This window comes from Oncorhynchus gorbuscha, linkage group LG03 (genome assembly GCF_021184085.1).
Source record: "Oncorhynchus gorbuscha isolate QuinsamMale2020 ecotype Even-year linkage group LG03, OgorEven_v1.0, whole genome shotgun sequence".
In the NCBI taxonomy this organism is placed as follows: Eukaryota; Metazoa; Chordata; class Actinopteri; order Salmoniformes; family Salmonidae; genus Oncorhynchus; species Oncorhynchus gorbuscha.
In genome coordinates, this window is record NC_060175.1 from 58,236,357 (window position 1) to 58,261,200 (window position 24,844).

At 43.8% G+C, this 24,844-nt stretch overlaps 1 protein-coding gene across 5 annotated transcripts in view; it reads left to right on the top strand.

Annotated features, from left to right (window-relative positions):
* The first annotated feature begins 9,917 nt into the window (after positions 1–9,917).
* LOC124031632 (kinesin-like protein KIF21B) overlaps positions 9,918–24,844 on the top strand; it is a 112,064-nt gene continuing 97,137 nt past the window's right edge. For all 5 annotated transcript variants that reach the window (XM_046343121.1, XM_046343122.1, XM_046343119.1 and 2 more), the window contains exon 1: positions 9,918–10,312. In XM_046343121.1, the coding sequence (XP_046199077.1) occupies positions 10,272–10,312 (41 nt within the window). In that variant the 5' untranslated portion in view covers positions 9,918–10,271. The remainder of the gene's footprint in view (positions 10,313–24,844) is intronic.

Below are 24,844 nucleotides of genomic sequence, written 5' to 3' on the forward strand. Positions count from 1 at the left end.
TATACATAAACTGCTGTCTTTTGTTGTTGTTGTTATACTTTATACAACAGGTGGGTCTAATCCTGAGTGCTGATTGGTGAAAACCGCGTTCCAGCTGATGTCCATTCCACAAGTTACCACCGGCTAAATCTACGACGTTAAAATGCCTATTTACTCTGTTCCATCGGACTGGACAATCCACTGTCTCATCAGACCAGCAATGCAATGTGTGGACTTGATCACCACTATAAAAAGCAGCTAGACATTATCTCACATTATTTTAGACTAGCATTTAGTTTTCAACAGCAGAGATTTGCATAAACGTTGCTGTCTGTCTCGACGACATTTGCAACAGGGTTTCAATATTCAAATTCGATCTCCAGCTGTTCCATGGTAATGAACTCAGTGGCAGAACTTTCACCAAATCCCCCCCCTAACACGGATGACGCTGGGCCAATTGTGTGCCACCTCATGGGTCTCCTGGTTGTGGCCGACACATCTAATCCAGGTCTGTAGTGACGCCTCTAGCATTGCAATGCAGTGCCTTAGACCGCTGCACCACCCGGGAGGCCCCCTGCCTGCACTGTTTGACGCGAATGTGTAAGTTAGCCATAATTGTCTAGCTAGCAAGCAAGAGACAAGAACGTTGCCAGCCAGTACGACAATGGAACATTTAGAACGAACGACTGGGTCAAGTCCATAGATACAGAACAAAAAGACTGAACAACTGGGTCGCATCTCTGGCAACCGAACCGATAGAACGAACGACCAGCCGGCTATGGTAGAGAGGATGAAATAATATGAATATGTTTTTAATGAAAAGATGTAAATCATTATTTGAATATGTTGGTGACCCGTAATGTTGGTAACCCAAATATGTTGGTAACCCAAATATGTTGGTAACCCGTAATGTTGGTAACCCGTAATGTTGGTAACCCAAATATGTTGGTAAGCCCTCGAAGCCAGTGTTTGGAGGACATATTGGCCGGGCCTAACAACACCTGTGCCAATATATCCTCCAAACACCGGCTTCTCAGGCATTATCACTTAAGAATCTTTCATAACGCACAGACTGTTATGAAATGGTCTGTCTGTCGGTGTAAATAACATGCACTGCTGTCGCTGTGGCTGAGAGAACAAGGGGAAAATCAAAACAGCTTTGGATCAAGAGCACTGTAAATGTGTACATGCATATGTGTCTGCGTGCGCGTGGAGTGTGCCTTAACAAGTACGATATATGTACACATTTGTGTGGGGTTATGCATGTTTATCTGTCTGTAAGTACAGTATGTGTATCCATGTTTGTCTGTATTTGCCTGTGTGTGGGAATCTGTTTGTACAGTCCAAAAGAACAGTCTGTGCATGCATATCTGTGTGTACCATAGTGTGTATGTGTGTATATTCATTGTTTTGTGTGTTCAGGTCCCCGTTGTGTCAGTAGCAACTTGGTTCCTCAGGCTGGAGGATTGAGGCTGATCCTTGTTACTGAATGTTAATCTTACCCGGAATCCTGCGCTGTTGTGAAACTATGCATGTATATGTGCATGCTTCAGCAGGACCCCAACAACCTCTTGGTCCCCTGGTCCCTGCTGCAACCAAGCTACTCAAGGCTTATATTCACCAAACGTCTCAGAGGAGGAGTGCTGATCTGGGATCAGACCCCCTCTCCCCCCCAGGATATAATCGGATATAATCACAGCCACCTGTTGAGGATAGCAAATGGCTAAATGGGCCAAGTTATGTAATGGGAACAGCTAATATGTAGCCTTTGACTACGTGCAACTACGTCAACGATTTGAATTGCCTGATTCTTAAACTAAAACTGTAACTTTTTCGAACGTTTGCAAGTATGGCCCTTCTGTATTTTAAAGTATTGTGGTGGCAGCCTCATGTTATGGGTATGCTTGTCACCGGCAGGGACTGGGGAGTTTGTCAGGATCTAGTGTTGAGCAATTCTTCTTTTTTTGAGGTCGGTACAATTTTGTTTAGATTATTAAAAATAAGAATCACGGTTTTCAATTTCAATTGAGATTATTTTCTTAATTACTAAATGCTTCATGAAATAATGACATTAAAATGATTTCAGAGCTTTTTATTGGAAATTCCAAAGCCAAAAATAATGAGCAAGCAAACCTTGAAAATATCCACATTGGCTAGACATCAATAGAAAAATATGAAATGAATATAAACTAATACAATCGGGCCTCCAGGGTGGCGCAGTGGTTAAGGGCGCTGTACTGCAGCGCCAGCTGTGCCATCAGAGACTCTGGGTTCGCGCCCAGGCTCTGTCGTAACCGGGAGGTCCCTGGGGCAATGCACAATTGGCCTAGTGTCGTTAGGGAGGGCTTGGCCGGTAGGGATGTCCTTTTCTCACCAGCGACTTCTGTGGCGGGCTGGGCGCAGTGCGCGCTAACCAAGGTTGCCAGGTGCACGGAGGATTGGATGCGCTGTGCTTCCTGATTGGAAGCAGTGCGGCTTGGTTGGGTTGTGTATCGGAGGACGCATGACTTTCAACCTTTGTCTAACCCGAGCCCGTACAGGAGTTGTAGCGATGAGACAAGATAGTAGCTACTAAAAAACAATTGGATACCACGAAATTGGGGTAAAAAAAAAAAGTTTTAAGTCATCATCTCCGCTCAGGCTGTAGCCAAACAGCCAGACAATGTTCTCTCTGCTCCCCATACTGTACTGTCTTTAGTCATCCTATTTAGCTCGGTTAGGCTGACTAAGCATGACTAGTTTTACAAAGTAGATAAGGCATACTTTCATGAACTGTCTCTATCCCTCTCTCTTTTCTTTGTGTTGTGTATTTTCCTCTCTCGCGTGGTCTATGCGTTCTGTGTGTATCTAACCTAAAGTAGCAGGCCTAAAAGTAAAAAATCTCTTTCTGAGTGGAAGAAACAGGCGCAGTGGAGCAAGGAGAAAGTCAAATTAATTTGTTATCCCAAAATAACACATTTGCCGTTGTACTTTTTTGTTGCTCTTTTTTAAAGATATCCTTCTCATCAGAAACAAGATTAAAATAACCAATGTTTTTTTTCTCCATCCTCGACAGCCTGGATGAGGGCCAACTGCCACTGGAGTTTGATGAAAACAGTCCGGGCAACACTTTATTTGGATCAAACATCTGTAGATGCTCTACAGACAATCAGTAACATTGCAACTAAACTATATACTAGCCCTAACACTTAACCTAACCCCAAACGTAACCCTAGCCCTATCGCTAACCCATAACCCTTATTCTAATTCTTACCATAACCGTAACATTAGCAAGCAGTTGCTTATTGACAGATAGTCAGTTGCTTATCGTCAGGTTGTTTGTTGATAGTCTGACCATCTGTGTAGCATCTACAGATGGACTATCCGGATAATGTGTGACCACAGGCCGATATCTAATGTGTCAGAGTCTGCTGCACTTGATGTTTTTCTTACAAACCTCATCACTGGACATCTGCTCCCTGATGCTCTCCTCTGGAGAACCTCCCATCTAGTAGCTGCCAATCAGATCCCTCCAGATAGTATGGATTGAGTTACAGAGACCAGAGGATTCAACGATGCTCCATAGGATGAGTACTTCAGGAGAGGTTAGGGTTAGTCCTAACACTTTGACGGACCACTGTGTGCCGGCTTACCAGAATAGCTCGCTCCCTCTCTGCATACGGACCAGGGTATACTGTCTGTACAACAGATCGAACACTTGTGATCGCCTGCTTGATAAAGTATTAGCCAGTTACTTCACCGAAAAGCTAGCTGATGCGAGTGGAGACACTTCTAGCTGTGGGGTGAACTTTAGGATAAGATCTTAATTATGTTTCACTCATCTCTAAACTCACACCACAGCGACTCCAGCTGTTGAGCTGAGCGCAACTACATATTCGGCTCGAGTGCACAACTGTGATGGACCGCACTGTGCCAGCATAGCTTCCTCCCTCTCTGTGTACTACCCAGGGTACACAGTCTGTACAACAGCTCGAACCAGGTTCATCTGCCTCACAAGCACACTTTACCAATTTAATTTGGCAACTTAACTCCGTTAAGTCGGAGATCTTGTTGTAAGCAAAATTGTAGGAGATCCCGAGAATTGTTTCATAACAGGGATGTAAACAAATGTGTGCACAACATTTGAGAGAAATAACGTTTTTGTGCATATGGAAAATGTCTATTCTATTTTTATTTATTTTATTTTACTTTTTTACTTTTTCTCCCCAATTGGTAGTTACAGTCTTGTCCCACCGCTCCAAATCGCTGCATTTAAAACCAGAGACAACATCCGGATACTTTGCCAGTCAGGAAAGGTAGAGGAGAACAGAATCACATGCTCTCTGTGGAAAACAGAAGCTTCTGGCAGTTTCTGAAGCCAATGTGGCATGTTGAATATATTTTCTCTTCTCTATGAATTTGGCTCCTGCATTTAAACCATTTTGGCTATAAGCTATTCCTGAAAGCTAAGACTCTCTGGAACACGGATGTGCCGTTTGTTCCTCTCTATGATGATCACAGGCCACGTAGGAAACGTTAGAAGGGAGAGTCACAAAAACCGCAATTTGGCCTACATGAGAATATAGTTGAATAGCCCCATAATAGTCCTTCTAAAGGTACAGACACACTGAGAAATCTGACTGCCGGTGGGTACTTAGCACAGTAGAAGGGGCCATTCCTTTTCTTACTAGAACAAAAGACGTCTCTGCTGTGTAATGACCGGTTACCTGTGAACCGGCCTTTTCTACTTGTAGAATCGCAATGCTCATCAGTGGCCGAGAACATGACTTTGATCCAGTCCCTTCTTCCTGAATGTGGAATGAGGAAGCGCTCGGTTTGTTGGTTTGAAAGCTTTTGAAAGTGTCTGAAAGAGTGTTCTATTGGAAAAGTTTGGTTACTAGCTAGCTACTTTTTGATTTTGAATCAACGGGGTTGGCATCAGTTGCTGGAATCGCTGCTATCTGTCCAGGGTTCTTGCCGACCGAAGGTCTGATGATGAGCTGCTTGGCATAGCAGCTAGCCTAGCTGCCACTGTTAGCACGATTTCGTTGACAGCTTGAACGCAGCCCGCAACGTGGTTAGCCCATGTGGATGGGTCCGCGGATTGTCCCGGGCTTGTGGCTGTCTAGATCCCTACTGTTTGTTGCTATTGCCATCTTTCCTACACCCTGCGCTGTCTGTAATTGCCGGGATTAACAGTATAGCCTACGTTGCTAGCATGACAAAGGTCAAAGCTGGTGGGAGTACAGTTAAAAACAGTGGTGTCTCTCTATCACAGGTGAAGGATCTTTTAAACAAACAAAAATTGTTCTACAAGCAGTTGTTACGACAACAAGAAAATAGCTTCAACTGTTGAGTCCAAATACTGGTGGAGTCAACTAATAGAAGAATGGACGACCTGAACAGAGAGGTCCAGGACCTGCAGAACAATTTACAGTTCTCCTAGGGTCAGCTCGATGAGTTTAAACAGGACAATGGCAAGATGACAACAATCTGAAAGTCACTGAGAGGACATTAGGTCTGTATGTGAATCCATGAGGACAAAGAAATCTAATTATGTCACGGTGCAATCAAGGTAGAACAACATTGTGGTAGACGGAATTGAAGAATCTCCACATGAGACCTAGATGGAGTCTGAGGACAAAGTGAGGGAAACTGAAGATGGACCACAGGAGGATTTAGTTGGAGCTGACCCACAGGACTGAAAAGCCCACCACCGGCCCCGGTGACAGGCCCAGGCCGATAGTTCCTGAGGTTCAATTACAAGGTAGCAGTTCTGGAAAGAGCCAAGAACTTGAGGGGAACGTACATCTTCTTAAACAAGGACTATCCTGAATCTGTGAGCCAGAAGGGAAAATAACTTATCCTGGCCAAGAAAGCTGCCAGAGCGCATGTGGACATTGCTTACATCCGATTTGACAGGCTCATTGTCCACCCTCCCTCCCAAAAGCCTGGAAGGGATGAGAGAGCCAAGCGCATGGATTTGTTGCTTTAACCCTGCAGCACACGCACACACTAACACACACCAACTGATTATTTTTCTTTTTCTCTTGCTTTATTTGTTCTTTTACATATGATGTCTTTCTCTGAGCTACCCAGGGAAGGGCTGAAAATAGCCAATATTAATATACTGTATGTAGCTTTAGAAATAAGGTTTATGAAATCAATAACTTGCTAACATCAGATAGCATGCCGTAGGAAAGTATTCAGACCCCTTTACCTTTTCCACCTTTTTGTTAAGTTACAGCCTCATTATAAAATAGATTACAATTGTTTTTTTTTCACTCTCATCAATCTTCACACAATACTCCATAATGACAAAGCAAAAACAGGTTTTTAGATATTTTTGCAAAAATAAATAAATAACTGAAATATCACATTTACATAAGCATTCAGACGCTTTACTCAGTATTTTGTTGAAGCACCTTTGGCAGTGATTACAGTCTCAAGTCTTTTTGGGAATGATGCTACAAGCTTGGCACACCTGTATTTGGGGAGTTTCTCCCATTCTTCTCCTCTCAAGCTCTGTCAAGTTGGATGGGGAGCATTGCTGCACAGCTGTTTTCAGGTGTCTCCAGAGATGTTTGTTCGGGTTCAAGTCTGGGCTCTGGCTAGGCCACTCAAGGACATTCATAGACTTGTCTCGAAGCCACTCCTGCATTGTCTTGGCTGTGTGCTTAGGGTCATTTGTCCTGTTGGAAGGCGAACCTCTGCCTCAGTCTGAGGTCCTGAGTGCTCTGGAGCAAGTTTTCTGTACTTTGCTCCGTTCATCTCTCCCTCAATCCTGACAAGTTCCTCAGTCCCTGCCGCTGAAAAACATCCCCACACCATGATGCTGCCACCATCATGCTTCACTGTAGGGATGGTGCCAGGTTTCCTCCAGACATGACGCTTGGCATTCAGGCCAAATAGTTCAATCTTGGTTTCATCAGACCAGCGAATCTTGTTTATCATGGTCTGAGTCCTTTAGGTGCCTTTTGGCAAACTCCAAGTGGGCTGTCATGTGCCTTTTACTGAGGAGTGGCTTCCGTCTGGTCACTCTACCATAAATACCTGATCGGTGTGCTGCAGAGATGGTTGTCCTTCTGGAAGCTTTTCCCATCCCCACAGAGGAACTCTAGAGCACTGTCGGAGAGTGGTCACCTCCCTGACCAAGGACCTTCTCCCCCGATTGCTCAGTTTGGCCGGGCGGCCAGCTCTAGGCAGAGTCTTGGTGGTTCCAAACTTATTCCATTTAAGAATTATGGAAATTTCAGAATAAGGCTGTAATGTAACAAACTGTATCAGCCACTTCTGAGACTCACTAAGAGAATTATTTGGATGATACAGCAGTAGCAATATAAGGATATAAACATCTATCACAGGAGGTTGGTGGCATCCTAGTTGGGGAGGATGAGCTTGTGGTAATGGCTGGAGCAGAATAAGTGGAATGGTAGCAAACACATCAAACATGTTGTTTTTTAAATAAGAAATGTGATGAAAATTCCAAATCGTTTGCATAGTCAACTTACGCACAGCTCTGACCCACACACTTACCCCACCAAACATGCCACCAGGGGTCTTTTCGTAGTCCCCAAATCCAGAACTAATTCAAGAAGGTGCACAGAATTAAATAGCTCCATTATTGCATGGAACTCCCATCTCATATTCCTCAAATTAACAGCAAACCTGTTTTTTTTTAAACATACAAAGCAACTCAAGGCACAACGCCTCTCCCCTGTTTGACATAGATACTTTGTGTGTATGTATTGATATGTGGGACTACAGTATGTGTGTCATTTTTAAATATATGTAGTTCTGTCCTTGAGCTGTTCTTGTCTACTAATGTTCTATATTATGTCATGTCTCATGTTCTGTGTGGACCCCAGGAAGACTAGCTGTGGCTTTTGCACAGCTAATGGAATGGGGATCCTAATAAAATGGCCAAAATACCAATCAGATAGCATAAACCTCCAGACGTGACAAGAAAAAGGGAAAAAGAGGGCACTTTTCCCGGTGTAATCCACCCCCCTTTTTCATTAGAATTGTTCTAACTAACACAACACCTAGATATCAGCAAACCAACCAACATAAGCTCCTCATAAGAATGAGGATCCTTCTCCTTGTTTTGTTTTTACATTTTAAAAGGGGAATTTCAGCATCTTACAAAGTGCTGTTATATAGCCCCGGATATCATACATTCTCTTCAATTATGTTCTATAACGACTCAAAAGTGTGGACCCTAATTTGTCTTCTTGTGTGTTTTGGAAAAAACGTTAAAAAAAATGAAAAAGTTGTATGGAATTGAAACGATGGATCATACTGTCTGTGGAGCACTCATAACATGTTGGATTGGAAATCTGCCCTGTTTCTGTGACATGCGTCTAATTCATCCCAGATAATGGTGTCCAAACAAAATGACAATTTGTCAGATGGGATTTGATCCCTTCAACATGCGCCATGGAGGGTGAGGAAAGGATTTAGGACATGTTCGGTTTTTCTACAAAGATGAACCATAAATAGGTAGGAATCAAGACGTTTGCCGGAGCCAAAGTCAGAGAGAGGAAATCATACTTTTGAAACACATCCTCATTGAGAAAATCAACAGTACAAAAGATCAGAGATGGTCCTTGATTCTGACATTCCTTCCAAACATTCACTACAGCTACAATAGCCTGGAGGTGATCGGCAGGAGAGAACAGAGGGGCGAAAAAAACGGAAGAGAGAACTTACATTTCCTCTTTTGAAGATTGTGACTGAAAGCAGGAAAGAAACACGGTACTGAGCCACTTCCTTCGCATGGTTGCTCCTCCCCACCAGAAACACATTCTACCATAACACCATTGCAATACCTGTTGATAAAACCTTACTCTCTTTTAACATCAAATCCATAGTTCTAATATAACTTGTTACATGCTTGTAATGAGTTATGTTGCTTCTGCTATTTTACTAGTAGTGGATAGACTCACTCTTTTTACTCAAAACCATGATCTATCTGCCATTAGTCACTATAGGACTCATCCCGCAAGGAGCCATTGTTTACAGATGGCTCGATAGTGGAAGCTTCCGTAGCCTGGCATCCTTGATCAACCAAACCTAAACTATGCTGTTTCACCAAAATAACGTTTCCCAACAACATCCAATATCTCTAGGAACAACACTGTCCTTCGCTATCAATAACTGTCCTTCGCCATCAAATAGCGTTTAAAAAAGTTTTTACCCAGGGTCCCCCATTTTCTGCACGTGGGCTGCCATTGTAGTCCATTCTAGACCACGCAGATACGCGTGCGCAAACTAACATGGTAGACCCTGAGATAAAAACGTGTTTTAAATGCTTATTTTATGGCGAAGGACACATTCAACCTGACGAATCACAAGGATTGTTAAAAGAGATATCGGATATGCCTCTGTTGACGGGAAATGTTGGCTCGTTGCGGGATGAAGCAATATAGGCCTATCAGTGGTGGATCGACTCACTCTTCCTAAAAACCCTTACCTATCTGCCGCTAGTCACGCCCGGCCTATCCCAGCTTGTTCTGTGCTTGTTATATGTTATATGTTATCTGTAGTGGATAGACTCACTCACTCTTTTTTTACTTTACCATGCACTAGTCGTCATACAACTACATCCCTAACTTGGTATGTTACCTTTGACCCCCATGATGTTAAATCTGTGACCTTGAACCCCCCTCTCAAACATGGGAACATTGACTCTCTTTATGACTGGTTAACGGGCCTCAGATGTTCTCTGTGCTTCTGCCCACAACCTAACACGCGCACACGCACACGCGCGCGCACACCATTGGGCGCCCCTGAGACTTTGAGGCTCTGAGCTCCCTAATTGGCCTATTAGGTAGGACGGGGGTGGGAGCATTTGATATGTGTGGCTAAGAGCTTGTCAATCAAATGCGATTCACACCCGCCCCCTATGGTTTTCTCTCTCTGCCTCCGCTGTGCACATTCAATGTGAAGACAGACGATAAATAGGCAGAGAAGGCTGTTACTGTGTGGTTTTGGATGAGCGCCGAAACGGTTTGTAGACTTCGCACATACACAACAGGATGTAGCGGCGGCGAAATAAATAAGAAAGGAGAAGAAAAGCGCGTGCGAAGAACGGAGGTGTAGATTGTGAGAGTGGACAGAAGCAGAAGCCGACTGTAGCAGGATTACCCACGGCAGGTTACGATGACAGCACCGCGGCCCGAGCTTCTAACCTGAAGTACCATGCGCTTTTGTTTGACGCAATACTGGATTTTTACGCACTAAACGGACTCTGACTGGCACAGTTCAGATTCTTTTGTAACAGAGGGGAGCACTGAAAGAAAGAGGATAGGATGGCGAGCCAGAACGACTGCTGTGTGAAGGTCTCTTTGAGGTATGCCCCTCCGCGGTCCCTGAAAGCCCACTGAAAGATTTCTGCCGACCTTTGCAGAGCGCAGAGCGCATTGTGTGTCCGTCAGTCACTGTGTGTCTCTGTTACCGGGCAATTAATTAATTGATTCGCTCACATGTGAGTCCTAGAAGCATTCTCTGGTGATGTTATTTAGCTGTCCATATGTAGAGCAATAATTGCATTAGTACAGTTAGAATTTGGCTTGCTGTTGCAACATATGGGTGGTGCTCTTCTAGCTACTGTACACAGAGCAGATAAGGCAAAGCATGTGCGAGCATGCCTTCATATAGGTGCAGAAGATTAAGGAGATCAGTGCTATTATGCTGATAGGCTGAATGATCTGTTGGTTGAAATCATGAGTGTTGTGTGATTCTGAAAGTCCTCAGCCCAGGTGCTGGCGGGGTAGCATATCCATGGGGCGTTGCAGCCTGGTCTCATAGACTAGATGTAGTATTGTAAATGTAAAGTGGACTGCAAGTAAGTATGATATGTTACGTTTGGTATGTTTGGTTACATAAGACAGACGGTTACTTAATACAAAATCGAAAGTAGTTTGGTTGGACAGGTGGATGTATAATGCAAATGAAGGTTGCAAATTTGAATATCATCAGTGACAGCATTTTAGCTAAATAGCAACTTTTCAACTACATACTACTTTTTTGCTACATTGCAACTACTTGGCGTGTTAACTAACCCTTCCCCTAACCTTAACCCTTTTAGCTCACCCTGCCCTTAACCCTTTAACCTAACTCCTAAACTTTACCCTGGCCTTAACCTCTAGCCTAACTAACTGTAGCCAGCTAGCTAATGTTAGATACCTAGCTAGAACATATCATATCATATGAGATCGGTGATGGACATTCAAAATGTAATTACATACCATACGAAACGTAACATATACTAAATGGAGTGCCTCAGAATTACGTCGAGAATAATACGAAATGCTCTGAGATCAGGTTGGGCATTTCTGCCAGTCACAATAATATCAAATTCTCTTCACGTGAGCTCTCCATGCCATGTGTTGTTGCTGTTGCAATAGGGTGTCTTTTCATCGTTACAACATAATTGCTTTCCCTCAATGACTCAGTTTTAGAAAAAATTTGCTTTGGACCTTGCTGAAATGTGTTTTTGCATTTGAGTCGAGCATCACAACGAGATGAAGATACTGTTCCCCAAAGCGATGACATGTCCTTCACATTTATTCACTGCCTTTGTTGAGAACAAACCCTGAATACATGGGACTGGGTTGTGAGGTTATTGATGAATATTGGACATCATCGCTGTTTAATTTGCGTGCCATAAGGAGATATTATATATCATAGTAGGCTATCACCGCTAGGCCTGCGGCGGTCGTGAAATTTCGTCAGCCGGTGATTGTCAAACAAATAACTGTCGGTCTCACGGTAATTGACCGTTAATTAACATAAACCCATTTAGCATCTCCTGGCTTCCACACATAACAAAAAGTCTAACAAATCCATGTAATATCCCCTACACCTTCACAATAAATCCATTATTTATTTTAGACAGGTCTAACTAAAGAAGCATGATATGAAGAAAATGTAGTCTATTTCAGAAGAACAGAATAGCATACTCTGAGTTGTCCTTATGCTCGGTCCTGATGTGGTTATGCCAAATGGCTGTGGGCTAAACTAGTTCATTTAGCAGACAAGATTAGCTTATGATTTCGTGGCATTATTTTATATTATTCCATAGTATGAAGAATCCAGTTGAACAAATATATAAATATTTTCTCCAAACGATTTGAGGGAGCGTGGCTATTCTGTGTTGAGCGGTTAACAAAGAAACAGGTATGCTTAATTTAGAATTATTAATGTAACTGTAGTTGTTCTACAAATGTTGGGCTATATGTTTAGATTTTTAATACACGATGAGACTAATGATTTGAAAAAAAGTCGCTTGAAAGGCATGGGCTCTGCTTAGTTTTTTTGCTCAGGCTAAACACACCAATAGTCTCCCATTCACAAATGCCTTGAATTTCACAGTAGCAACCCCTTTGTGGCTGTAATGCGCCCTAAAAAAATCCATGCTCTTTGCAGCCCGGCTTGCTGCGTTGTGCCCTTCTCCCTGAGTGTGCTGCGCAATCCGAAGCGTCTCGCACTCACATGGCTCTCCTTCACGTGATCAGGTCTTTCTCACAGGCTACATACAAGTGAAGACCGGCTCATCCGGGATGCAACTGCGCTCATCCTTATCCAATTCCAATGTGTACAGTACTAGTCAAACGTTTGGACACACCTACTCATTCCAGAGTTTTTCTTTATTTGTACTATTTTCTACAGTGTAGAATAATAGTGAAGAAAACAAACCTGTGAAATAACACATGGAATCATGTAGTAATCAAAAAAGTGTTATTGAAATCAAAATATATTTTATATTTGAGATTCTTCAAAGTAGCCACCCTTTGCCTTGATGACATCTTTGCACACTCTTGACATTCTCTCAACCAGCTTCACCTGGAATGCTTTTCCAACAGTATTGAAGACGTTCCCACATATGCTGACCACTTGTTGGCTCCTTTTCCTTCACTCAGTGGTCCAATTCATTCAAAGCCATCTCAATTGGGTTGGGGTCGGGTGATTGTGGTGGCCAGGTCATCTGATGCAGCACTCCATCACTCTCCTTCTTGGTCAAATAGCCCTTACACAGTCTGGAAGTGTGTTGGGTCATTGTCCTGTTGAAAAACCAATGATAGTCCCACTAAGCCGTAATGCTGTGGTAGCCATGCCGACTGACTAATATATAATTGATCAGCGCATATTGTCACCCATCAGACTTCTTGATTGAATCTAGTCTATACTTATACAAAATAAAATGTGTAACATTTGTTTCGATTTAGAATGGACCATTCTCATGCACCTGTATCGAAACTGGGGCAGCGGGAAAAAATATGTCATCTATACACTTAAATAGTGAATGGAGGACGCTTTTCCCCGTGGTTTATTTTCATGCCAGCCAGGTAGACTATACTCCTTTTGTACATTATACGCAATGTGCATAATATTAGGAAAGTTGAGAAATTAATATAGCAGGCCTAGCCTATAGAAAACTCATGAGATCCTCCTCTTTTTATTAGCGGCCATCACTCTGTTTTCTCCCGCGATCGCATAGCGTATAGAAATGCTGTGCCACATGAAGTGAAGCGTTAGATTTAATTTTTTTACATTTACATTGTCAGAGTCATTAGGGGGACAGTAGAGTGCCGAGTACCAGTTGGTAGCTAGTTTGGTAGGCTACTAATGATAATCGGCAGCATCAGAGCTTCGAGAAGCATAATTACCGTGACTAAACGGTCACATGAAATTTGACTGCCTTCATGACTCCGGTCACCGACACAGCCCTAATCACCACCCAGCTTGCTTAGAACTCCGTAATGTACTTCATTGGATGTAGACTACATAGACAAGTAATGTGAGAAGGCATGACTTAATTGGGCTAGTATATTGGATAGTATATCTGCAGTCATGTGCGCGCGTGTTTCTCTTTCTCTGTCTGTGTGTGCGTGCGCGAGTGGTAACCTTGTCGCAGCCAGACGGTTTTGCCCCGTGGCAAGGTGGTCAGAATCAGGGCCTTTTTGAAGTCAACCGTAATATTGATTGCCCCATTTTCCCGTGCAGTTGCCCATGTGTGGTTGGGAGACTAAATGGTTATAAGGCTCGTAGCCTATAGTCTGTCAGCTGGATGCGTCCCAAATGGTACCCTATTCCCTATATAGTGCACTTCTTTTGACCAGGGTCCATAAGTAAAAAATACGGTGCATTTTAAGGACATATCCAGCTGACTGGCCATAGGCTACGGGCCTTGTAACCATTCAGTCTCCCAACCACACATGGGCAACTGCACGGGAAAATGGGGCGATCAATATTATTACGGTTGGCTTCTAGAGGTCCTGATTCCCCCCCATCCCCCCGGTGTGGCACGAGACCGTTAGACAATGGGCCGAAACCACGGGGCAGAACCCGGCATTAGAGTCAGCCTGTCAGTTAGTTCCTTTGCGCTTTGTCACAATGTCAAAAAGAGGAAGTGGTTTAGCAAATATTTTGCTGAGGCTTTTCAAAAAGAGTGAAAAGCAGAAAGCGATGCTGCTTGTTCATTGTTGTTCATCTGTTGTTTGTATTAGGGCGACAGGTAGCCTTGGTAGATCGAATCCCCGAGCCGACAAGGTAAAAATCTGTCATTCTGCCCCTGAACAAGGCAGTTAACCCACTGTCCTATGCCATCATTTTAAATAAGAATTTGTTCTGAACTGACTTGCCTAGTTAAATCAAAATGAGGAAGTTGGATGTGCTGTAAGGTGGGGTTAATGGCCTAGGCCCTACTATTGATTTATTTAACTGGCCGGGGATGGGATGGTATGTGAGGATGAGTGAAGGTGAATGGTATCAGTTATAGTACAGACAGACAGACAGACAGACAGACAGACAGACAGACAGACAGACAGACAGACAGACAGACAGACAGACAGACAGACAGACAGACAGACAGACAGACAGACAGACAGACAGACAGACAGACAGACAGACAGACAGACAGACAGACAGACAGACAGACAGACAGACAGACAGACAGACAGACAGACAGACAGACAGACAGACAGACAGACAGACAGACAGACAGACAGACAGACAGACAGACAGACAGACAGACAGACAGACAGACAGACAGACAGACAGACAGACAGACAGACAGACAGACAGACAGACAGACAGACAGACAGACAGACAGACAGACCTGTCAACACAGCAGCAGGAGACAAGGCCTACTGTCCATATATGGTTAGCTGTCTTTCTATTCAAATCTGTATTTTTCAAACAGATTCTTTTGTAACTATGGAAGTACAACTTACGTAATTAGTATTAGTTACCCTGCGCTAGGTATAGGCCTACTGTAAGCACACAAAGTTGAACAATACTAACCAATGTTAATTCAGTAACAAACACGAAACAAGCACACAGAGGTATGAAATAACCATAGTGCCACTGTTGTAATAGGAATCCTAAAAGCATGCTCTGTTCTCTTCTTCATGTGTGTGTGTGTGTGAGTGTTTGTGTGTATTTGCTCTGTTCTTAATGGGTGGCACTGAAAGCAGCGTTAGTAGTGACAGGAAGTAGGGACGCATACAAACAAACACACGGATCTAGAGTGCTTCCTGTGGATCTAGGGATGCATCCCAAATAGCACACCCAATACACTACTTTTGACCTGATCTCAATGGGCCCTGGTAAAAAATAGTGAACTATATTGGGGAATAGGGAGCCATTTGGGATACACCTTGAGATGGACTGTCTTCGTAACGACAGGGAAGACTATTCCAGGGAACGCCAGGCCACTGATAACAGACACTAGATGGATGGCTGTGTAATTGCTCCCACACTTATAATGGGAATTCTGTTCTGCAGCAGAGGAACCTCAGTTCAAGGACTGCGACAGGGACTGCGTTTAGAGAAGTCTGGGTTTGACTAGTGCGTGTGCACGCTCGTGCGTGTGTGAGCCGGCGAAGGGAGGTGTTGATGGCCAAACAAAGTCAGGTCATTCACCACCCTGACCTAGAGGCTGGACGCCATACCCCCGCCCCTCCACAGTCTGTGTCACGACAGAGAAGCCGTTCATTTCCTGTCTGTCTGGGAAGCCTTCACTAAACAACATTCAGAGAACATACAGCCAACATACTGATAGCCTGTTACACAATGACCCAGAATCCTGCGTCCAAACAGTAGATCACACACTTCCAGTGCTGTCGATGCCATCTTGAGGGCTTGTGTTGGCTTGAGGTTGACAGATATATGTTGCTGATGGCTTGGTCTAAGCCATGTGTGTGTGTGTGTTTATTTTTGTTTAATCTGTGTGTGTGGGAAAGCATACGTGCTTTTCATGTATTTCTCTGTGTGTGCAAGCTCATTTGTGAACATGTGCTTTTGGGTGTGTGGGCATGTTTGTTGTTGAGTATTTCATCTGCAGGCCATGTTTGCCCCTCTCTCCATCCCCCTCCAGGCTCCATCCTCCTCTCCCCTCCTCTTTTCACCCCCCCCCATTGCAGTCCAGAGAGAGGTCTTACGTGAAGGTGTTGAGTCAACAGACAATCTTGTTATAAATAGACACAAAGAAGACAGAGAGAGGCTGTTGACTGCATGTCTCCTGTGACGACTGGACGAAACTGGAGGAGATGACCCAGGGCCGGCATCCCGAATGGCACCCTAATTCCCTATGCAGTGCACTACTTTTAGATCAGAGCACTTGTCGACAGATGTGCTCTAAATAGAGTTGATCAGACAAGCAGCCAGCCGCCTCCTCAGGGTGCTCTTAAACAACATTACCCGTCAAGCGCCCGGGGGGGGGGGGGTGTGTGTCTGATGTTCTGTTCTGCTCCTCTTGTGATGATGAGGCTGGAAATAGATGATTATGAATACTTTATTGTGACGAATAGGTTATTATTGAACAGGGAAGGAGATACAAGGATGTACTTTGTTCACTGTTCCCATGCAGGAGAGATCTTTGTCTGTTGTGATGATCGCAGACGAGTTTTACCACACTGGTTACCGCCTTGGCTTACAATTTTTGACTTCAGTCTGTGTGACGCAACGTTCGTTGTGTGAAATGATTTTCTGCTACCAACTTTTCGTTGCTGCTTTGGTCTGCATTCAGACTGTTACAGGCCACGATATTGACAGTCTGCCCTTGACACAACAGTGAGTAGCCTAGAATACAATGACAGAAGCCAGGGGGTGTAGAATAAATATACATTTAAAAAAAGGGTTTGTTTTGGTTGTTGAACGTATGTCCTGTGTAGGATGTGTGTGTGTCGCGTCTGTTTCCTGTTGACACTGTGACTCGCTCACTGGGTCGACAGCCTCCCTAGGGGGGCTGCTTTACAGGCCTGGCTCTGGTGGGAACTAGCCTTTGGTCAGAACATCTCTCTGTGTGTGTGTGTGTGTGTGTGTGTGTGTGTGTGTGTGTGTGTGTGTGTGTGTGTGTGTGTGTGTGTGTGTGTGTGTGTGTTATGCTGAGAGATTTAACCAAAATCATTGGTTCAATTATTTTGAATTCCATTTCCTTCTGTTTTTTTTCTCTTCTGTGAGCTCAATGCGCACACATTGCATAGTTTCTCTAGAGATGAATCAGATCAAGGCCAAACTATAGTAGGAAGACATTCGACATAGTTTAAAACTTGAAAACTTGGTAATTAACAACAACGACCGTAATCCATTGAATGCCGGTGTGTTTCTTTTACACCTGCTACGATAGGTTAGTGTTGGGAGAGAAGAGAGAGGAATGCGTGACAGAAGAATGCGTGACAGAAGAATGCGTGACAGAAGAATGCGTGACAGAAGAATGCGTGACAGAAGAATGCGTGACAGAAGAATGCGTGACAGAAGAATGCGTGACAGAAGAATGCGTGACAGAAGAATGCGTGACAGAAGAATGGGCAATTGAAAGGGAGAGCAAGCAGTTTTTTTGCGAGGTATCCAGTGCTTCATTTGTAAATCGGGAGTTGCCGGAACAAACAGTGAGCACAAGAGAAGAAAAAAAACCTCTTTTATTACAAAGCATTGCATTCATTTCATCGCATTTGTGTAGTGGCGTAGAGGCACGTGTAACAGTATAACTTTAGACAGTCCCCTCGCCCATACCCGGGCGCGAACTCTGCACATATCAACAACGGTCACCCACGAAGCATCGTTACCCATCGCTCCACAAAAGAAGCAGCCCTTGCAGAGCAAGGGGAACTACTACTTCAAGGTCTCAGAGCAAGTGACGCCACCGATTGAAACGCTATTTAGCGCACACCACCGCTAACTAAGCTAGCCGTTTCACATCCGTTACACACGTACAGAAGTTTTATACATGGGGTACATTTTTTTGTGGGTAAAAAAAAAAAAAATGTTGGCCTTTTAATAAAATCATTTCATGCAATTACATTTACATTTACATTTAAGTCATTTAGCAGACGCTCTTATCCAGAGCGACTTACAAATTGGTGCATTCAATTCTATGTACATCATTTTACGTGACTGGAGACATTGGCTGAATCTTTGTTAATAAATGATCGGAATGGCAGGCTACTTTGACACTTACACAACTTAGAATCTGATATCAATAAAAAACCACCTGGTATTGAATCCATCAATAGCCTAGGCCTAGGTGTGTGGAGACATGTTGTAGGCTACAATGTGAGGAGGAAATTGTAGTCATAAAAAATGCTTTCCAGTTTCACTGACCCACACAATGATGCACAGCTCACTCACTGGTGGTGGGCGGTGCACTCGTGCCAAAAGTCAGTCTCTCTCTCTCTCTCTCTCTCTCTCTCTCTCGCAAAACAATATTTGGAAATTGATCAAATATTTTGGTGGCCTACCGCACAGAGTCTAAATGAAATGATTCAGTGCAACGCTTGAGAGATGCTTGTGTCTTTCGGAGCAGAGCGGGAGAGAGATCATAGACAGTGAATGTCATGCTAGTTACGTGAGAGATACTGGCGCGTTTCTCTCACAGCCACCGTCCCAAACATGTATAATATACCCACCCACATGCTCTGGTATAGCTGTGGCGCTTACAAGTCTGACTTTTTTGTAGCCTAATTTTCTAGACATCAATGTACAGCAACATTTTTCGGCGTCACGGCAGAACACCTGCCACACATAGCTGTGGGGCTTACAAGACGTGCATTTCGTATGCTTTTCAGGGCGTCAATGTAGCAGTCGAACAAACCTATCAAGTCAAATGATTGTGATATCAGAATGTACTTCCAATAAAATACATGGATGTAGGCTACTGCAGAACACCTATTATAATTTACAGGCCTCGTGCCTATGCGATGATATGAAGCGCTTATTCCGATTTAACTTCACGGCGCCCCTTAGTTTTCCAAAACCTCCCATAACACAGCCCTTTACTTATGCGTCTCCTCCGTATTTCTTGTCTTGCTACTGGTGTCTGTGCCAACATCTGTGTCCTTTAGCAATCCCATGACCTCCCACAGGGGGACTGGGTTGAATTTGGTCAAGGGGGTGGGCCAACAAGGTTCAGAAAGAGTAACCTTGATAATGGTGAAGGTATGCGGAGAGGCGCGGGTCGAGGTGCATTTGTTCCGGAGATTGGGACGGTGCTGACCGCCGATCACCAGCACTTTATGTCCACCTGGAATGTGTCCTTTATCATTACCATTCGTGTCCTTGTACCGCCTGTAGGTCCGTATGACAGTACATGGACTGTCGATGCCGAACCGCGGGTCGAGAGATTCTACCTCTGTTTCTCCATACATTGCTCCTACGTCCTCCGGCCAGTATTGCGCGTAAAGCACCTTCAGCTCCTCTGTGTCCTGTATTGTCCACCGTCTGTCCTCTTTAAGAGATCATTCTGGCCTCCATGGTTCCTCGCCGAGCTCGAGAAAAACTCCCTCTGATTAAGGACTCTGCCGCTGGGTCTTCAACCATTCAGTTTGACGCCTTAGAAAGAGTTCGCCTGAATCCCTGTGTGGCTGAGTTGTGTGTGTCAGCCTGGCTGCTCTGCCATTTGCACTGAACACCCTCGCTTCCCCGGTGATTGCCCCGCTCCAGTGACAATTCCGGATAGTTCCTGATGTGCATCACACATAAGGCCTAGATTGTTGACAAACGCATGCGAGGATATGCTCGTGGTAAGGCCACTAGCTCTGACGGGTCACACCGTCGCAGGAGGCCTCCTCAGCTGCAGTGGTGAAATGCTTGTGAAATGCTTTTTCCACACGGACATGACAGTTCTAAAACTGGATGCCACCCATTTTAGTGTCCAAGATCCTGTCGATTGTAGCACAGCTAAATGTCTAAACTCTCTATGCACTCCCTCAGCTCCATTTGTTTTTTTGGATTAGATACGGTATAAAGCACATATAGCTTGTCCATAAGTATTTTCAAGGATTGATGGCTCCCATCTCTTCTACCACATCGCCGAATGTGAGCTCAAGCCTGTGTGCCGAGCAGTTATATTAGGGACGAGGGCCTGGAGCTTTGTTGCTACTCCGCTCTTGCGTCCCAGCATGACAGACGCACCACCACACATAATTCCAATGAGGGTTTTGGAGAAAAAGTCCTCAGTAAACCTTACACCCTCTAATGCAGATTGCGGACAATTCCTCCAGTTCCACAAGATCAACCAAAATGTTTGCCGGTACGTCCATATCTGCCAGCCGAAGTCTGATGTTAACAATCAAGGCACTGTTTTTATTCACACTAGTAGCCTCATCGAGCATTAGGCTGATTTTTGGGAGAGCACTGTGCTGTTCTTTCAAATAGTTTTCACTTCATTTCGGATGAAATATGTTGCTGTATGTTGTAGGCAAGCAACATTTGAGTGGAGAATTCTCCCCGAAATAATCTAACCGACCTCAACTGGGTGACTGGCCCCCTGCCCTTATTGTCCCCTCATAAGGCTTCAGGGCCTAATGGTTATCTCCTGTTAAGAGCTGTTCAAGGCCAGATACTTACTGTAGCCTATAAAATGCATCCCTCTCTCCACCCTTCCTTGAAGTAAAGCTGGATTGCATGAGCAATCGAACATAATAGGATAAATGAAAGCAAGTGTTCAACTATATCGCTTTCTGGGATTGGATGCAGGGAAGGACGCAATACAATGTCATTACTCGTGTAGCTAATTACAGTGTTACAACACCGGTATAACAGCAACTGAAAGTGTTACCAGGGCATTCAAACAGGACACCGGATCTGCCAACAACACCTTCATAGAGGTCCCTCTCCAGACACACACACACACACACACACACACACACACACACACACACACACACACACACACACACACACACACACACACACACACACACACACACACACACACACACACACACACACACACACACACACACACACACACACACACACACACACACACACACACACAGACACACACACACTCCAGCCTCTTCACCTTGGTCACATTGTCTCTGACCTCTAGTCATTAGAGAAAGTAATTTGTCAGGGAGTGCTGAACGATTGACTTTCCCGAATGGAACTGGGAAGGTTGCAGAGACCGAAGCATGGAAGAGTCAACAAAGCACAGTGCCGTTAAGATCAGTAATGTACAGAAGAGCCTTAGCTAAACGCAGACTTACTTAATACTGTATACTACTGGCCCAATTGGCACATTTATATTGGCTGATATGAATACAGGGTTTATTACCCATTAACCCTCCATTACTAGAAGTAACCACTGATCACTAACCATTTATCTGTCAGGATAGTGAAAGCTTTATTGTGGAATCCTTATTTTGATCTATCATGGCTCTATTGGATATAGTATGGATCCCAAATGTGTTAGATCGGTGATTAGGACGAGGGAAAAATTTAATGTGTCTGATTTTAATATCCTCCGTGAGCAGTTTGGATAACAAATTCCCCCTCCCTGTAGATTCCACATGACCCGTGTGTTTCAGTTTGTAGTGGAGGTGTTGTGTGTTTGTGTCTGTGAGTTTATTTTTCTGCGTTTGGTTCTCTGCGTGTGTATGTTTCTATATATGTGTGTGTGTTTATTTCTCTGTTAGTGTGTGTGTCCCTCAAGGTGTTATGTTAGTGTAGTTGTTAAGGAACTCCTCTGGGTTCATCAGACAATGTTTCTGTTGCAGAATAACTTCCTGTCAGGCCGCGTGGGCCTCCCTCACACTTCCTGTTCTCTTCCTGTTTCTGAAGCTGCTGAGCAACTCTCTCTCTGTTGTCAGCGCATGCAACAGTGTGCACACAGTCAGAGCATTATTTGAATGTTCACAGGTTTTGAAAGACCGTCTGTTGAGAGTCAGTTGGATCATTTGCATCCTATTGATATCAGATGTCATCCCAGTCAATCAGGTTACCTAAAAAGAGAGGGCTTTTTCAAAGCCAATTTAGTTTCTTAAAAGATACAGTTTACAGACCATCTCACATTCAGATCTGACTTTTACATTGATTTACACAGACTGAGTTGTCAGTAGGTTATGTGGAATGTAGCCTTTCAGATCACGATATATGTAGCCCAGGCCTAGATATTTGAGCAATAAGGTCCGAGCTGGTGTGGTATATTTAAGCAATAAGGCACCTCGGGTTTTGTGGTATATGGCCAATATATCACGCCGAAGGGCTGTTCTTATGCACAACGCATCGAGGAGTGTCTGGATACAGGCCTTAGCCGTGGTATATTGGCCATATGCCACAAAACCCAGAGGTGCCTTATTTCTATTATAAACTGGTTACCAACGTAATTAGAGCAGCAAAAATAAATGTTTTGTCATACCCGTGGTATACGTTCTGATATACCACTGTTGTCAGCCAGTCAGCATTCAGTGCTCAAACCATCCAGTTTATAATGGCCAATATACCACGCCTAACGGCTGTTCTTATGCAAGACGCAAAGCAGACTGCCTGGATACAGCCTTTAGCAGTGGTATATTGGCCATATAGCACAAACCCCTGAGGTGTCTTGCCTTATTGCAATTATAAACTGTTTACCAACATACAGTAGTATATCACAAAAGTGAGTACACCCCTCACATTTTTGTAAATGTGTACACCCCTCACATATTTGAGTATATCTTTTCATGTGACAACGCTGAAGAAATTACACTTTGATACAATGTAAAGTAGTGAGTGTACAGCTTGTATAACAGTGTAAATTTGCTGTCCCCTCAAAATAACTCAACACACAGCCATTAATGTCTAAACCGTTGGCAACAAAAGTGAGTACAGGTGAAAATGTGAAAATGTCCAAATTGGGCCCAAAGTGTCAATATTTTGTGTGGCCACCATCATTTTCCAGCACTGCCTTATCCCCCTTGGGCATGGAGTTCACCAGCGCTTCACAGGTTGCCACTGGAGTCCTCTTCCACTCATCCATGATGACATCACGGAGCTGGTGGATGTTAGAGACCTTGCACTCCTCCACCTTCTGTTTGAGGATGCCCCACAGATGCTCAATAGGGTTTAGGTCTGGAGACATGCTTGGCCAGTCCATCACTTTTACCCTCAGCTTCTTTAGCAACGCATTATAGCAAAGTGTCATTTCTTCAGTGTTGTCACATGAAAAGATATACTCAAATATTTACAAAAATGTGAGGGGTGTACTCACTTTTGTGATATACTGTACATATAACAGTAAACAAGTCGTTTTGCATCATACCCATGGTAAATTTTCTGAAACATTTGTCTTGTTTTCACATTTCATTTATGCACTTTCTTGCACTATGCATTTTGGGGCACCATGATGTTTTAACCAAGGCCCTTCTCCCCCGATTGCTCAGTTTGGCCATACGGCCAGCTCTAGGAAGAGTCTTGGTGGTTCCAAACTTGCATTCAAGCCTCAGTTTTGGACAGCGTGCGGGTCTCCATCTCTTCATATATTGTCTAATATACTCACGACTGAAATGCTGTTTCAGCCAATCAGCATCGAAGACCCAAACTACCTGGTTTATATACAGCGCATTCGGAAAGTATTCAGACCCCTTGACTTTATGTTACAGCCTTATTCTAAAATTGATGAGGAAAACATGTATTTAACATGTTTAAAAAAAACACATTTAACATGTATTTAATCTACACATGTCAGGGATTTATTTTCTTCCGAAGAGGAGAGGCGAAAAGGATCAGAGGACCAATATGCGGCGTGGTAAGTGTCCATAGTTCTTTTAATACATAAATGTACACATGAACACTACAAAAAACAAACATGGGAAACCTAAACAGTCCTATCTGGTACAGAGACAGAGACATTATTATTATTAACGATCACCCACAAACACACAGTGAAACCCAGGCTAACTAAGAATGATTCTCAATCAGAGACAACTAATGACACCTGCCTCTGATTGAGAACCATACTAGGCCGAAACACAGAAATACCCCAAAACATAGAAAAAAAAACACTGCCCACCCAACTCACGCCCTGACCATACTAAATAATGACAAAACAAAGGAAATAAAGGTCAGAACATGACAACACACAATACCCCATAATGACAAAGTGACAACAGGTTTTTTGAAATGTTTGTAAATGTATACATTTTTTATAAAAAAAAAAAACGTATTTACATAATTATTCAGAAACTTTGCTATGAGACTCAAAATTGAGCTCAGGCTCATCCTGTTTCCATTGATCATCCTTGAGATGTTTCTACAACTTGATTGGTCCACCTGTAGTAAATTCAATTGATTGGACATGATTTGGAAAGGGAAACACCTGTCTATATAAGGTCCCACCGTTGACAGTGCATGTCAGAGCAAAAACCAAGCCATGAGTTTGGAGGAATTGTCCATAGAGCTCCCAGACACAATTGTGTCTAGGCACCGATCTGAGGAAGATTACCAAAAAATGTCTGCAGCATGGAAGGTCCACAAGAACAGTGGCCTCCATAATTCTTAAATAGAAGAAGTTTGGAACCACCAAGACTCTTCCTAGAGCTGGCCGTATGGCCAAACTGAGCAATCGGGGGAGAAGGGCCTTGGTCAGGGAGGTAAACAAGAACCTGATGGTCACTCT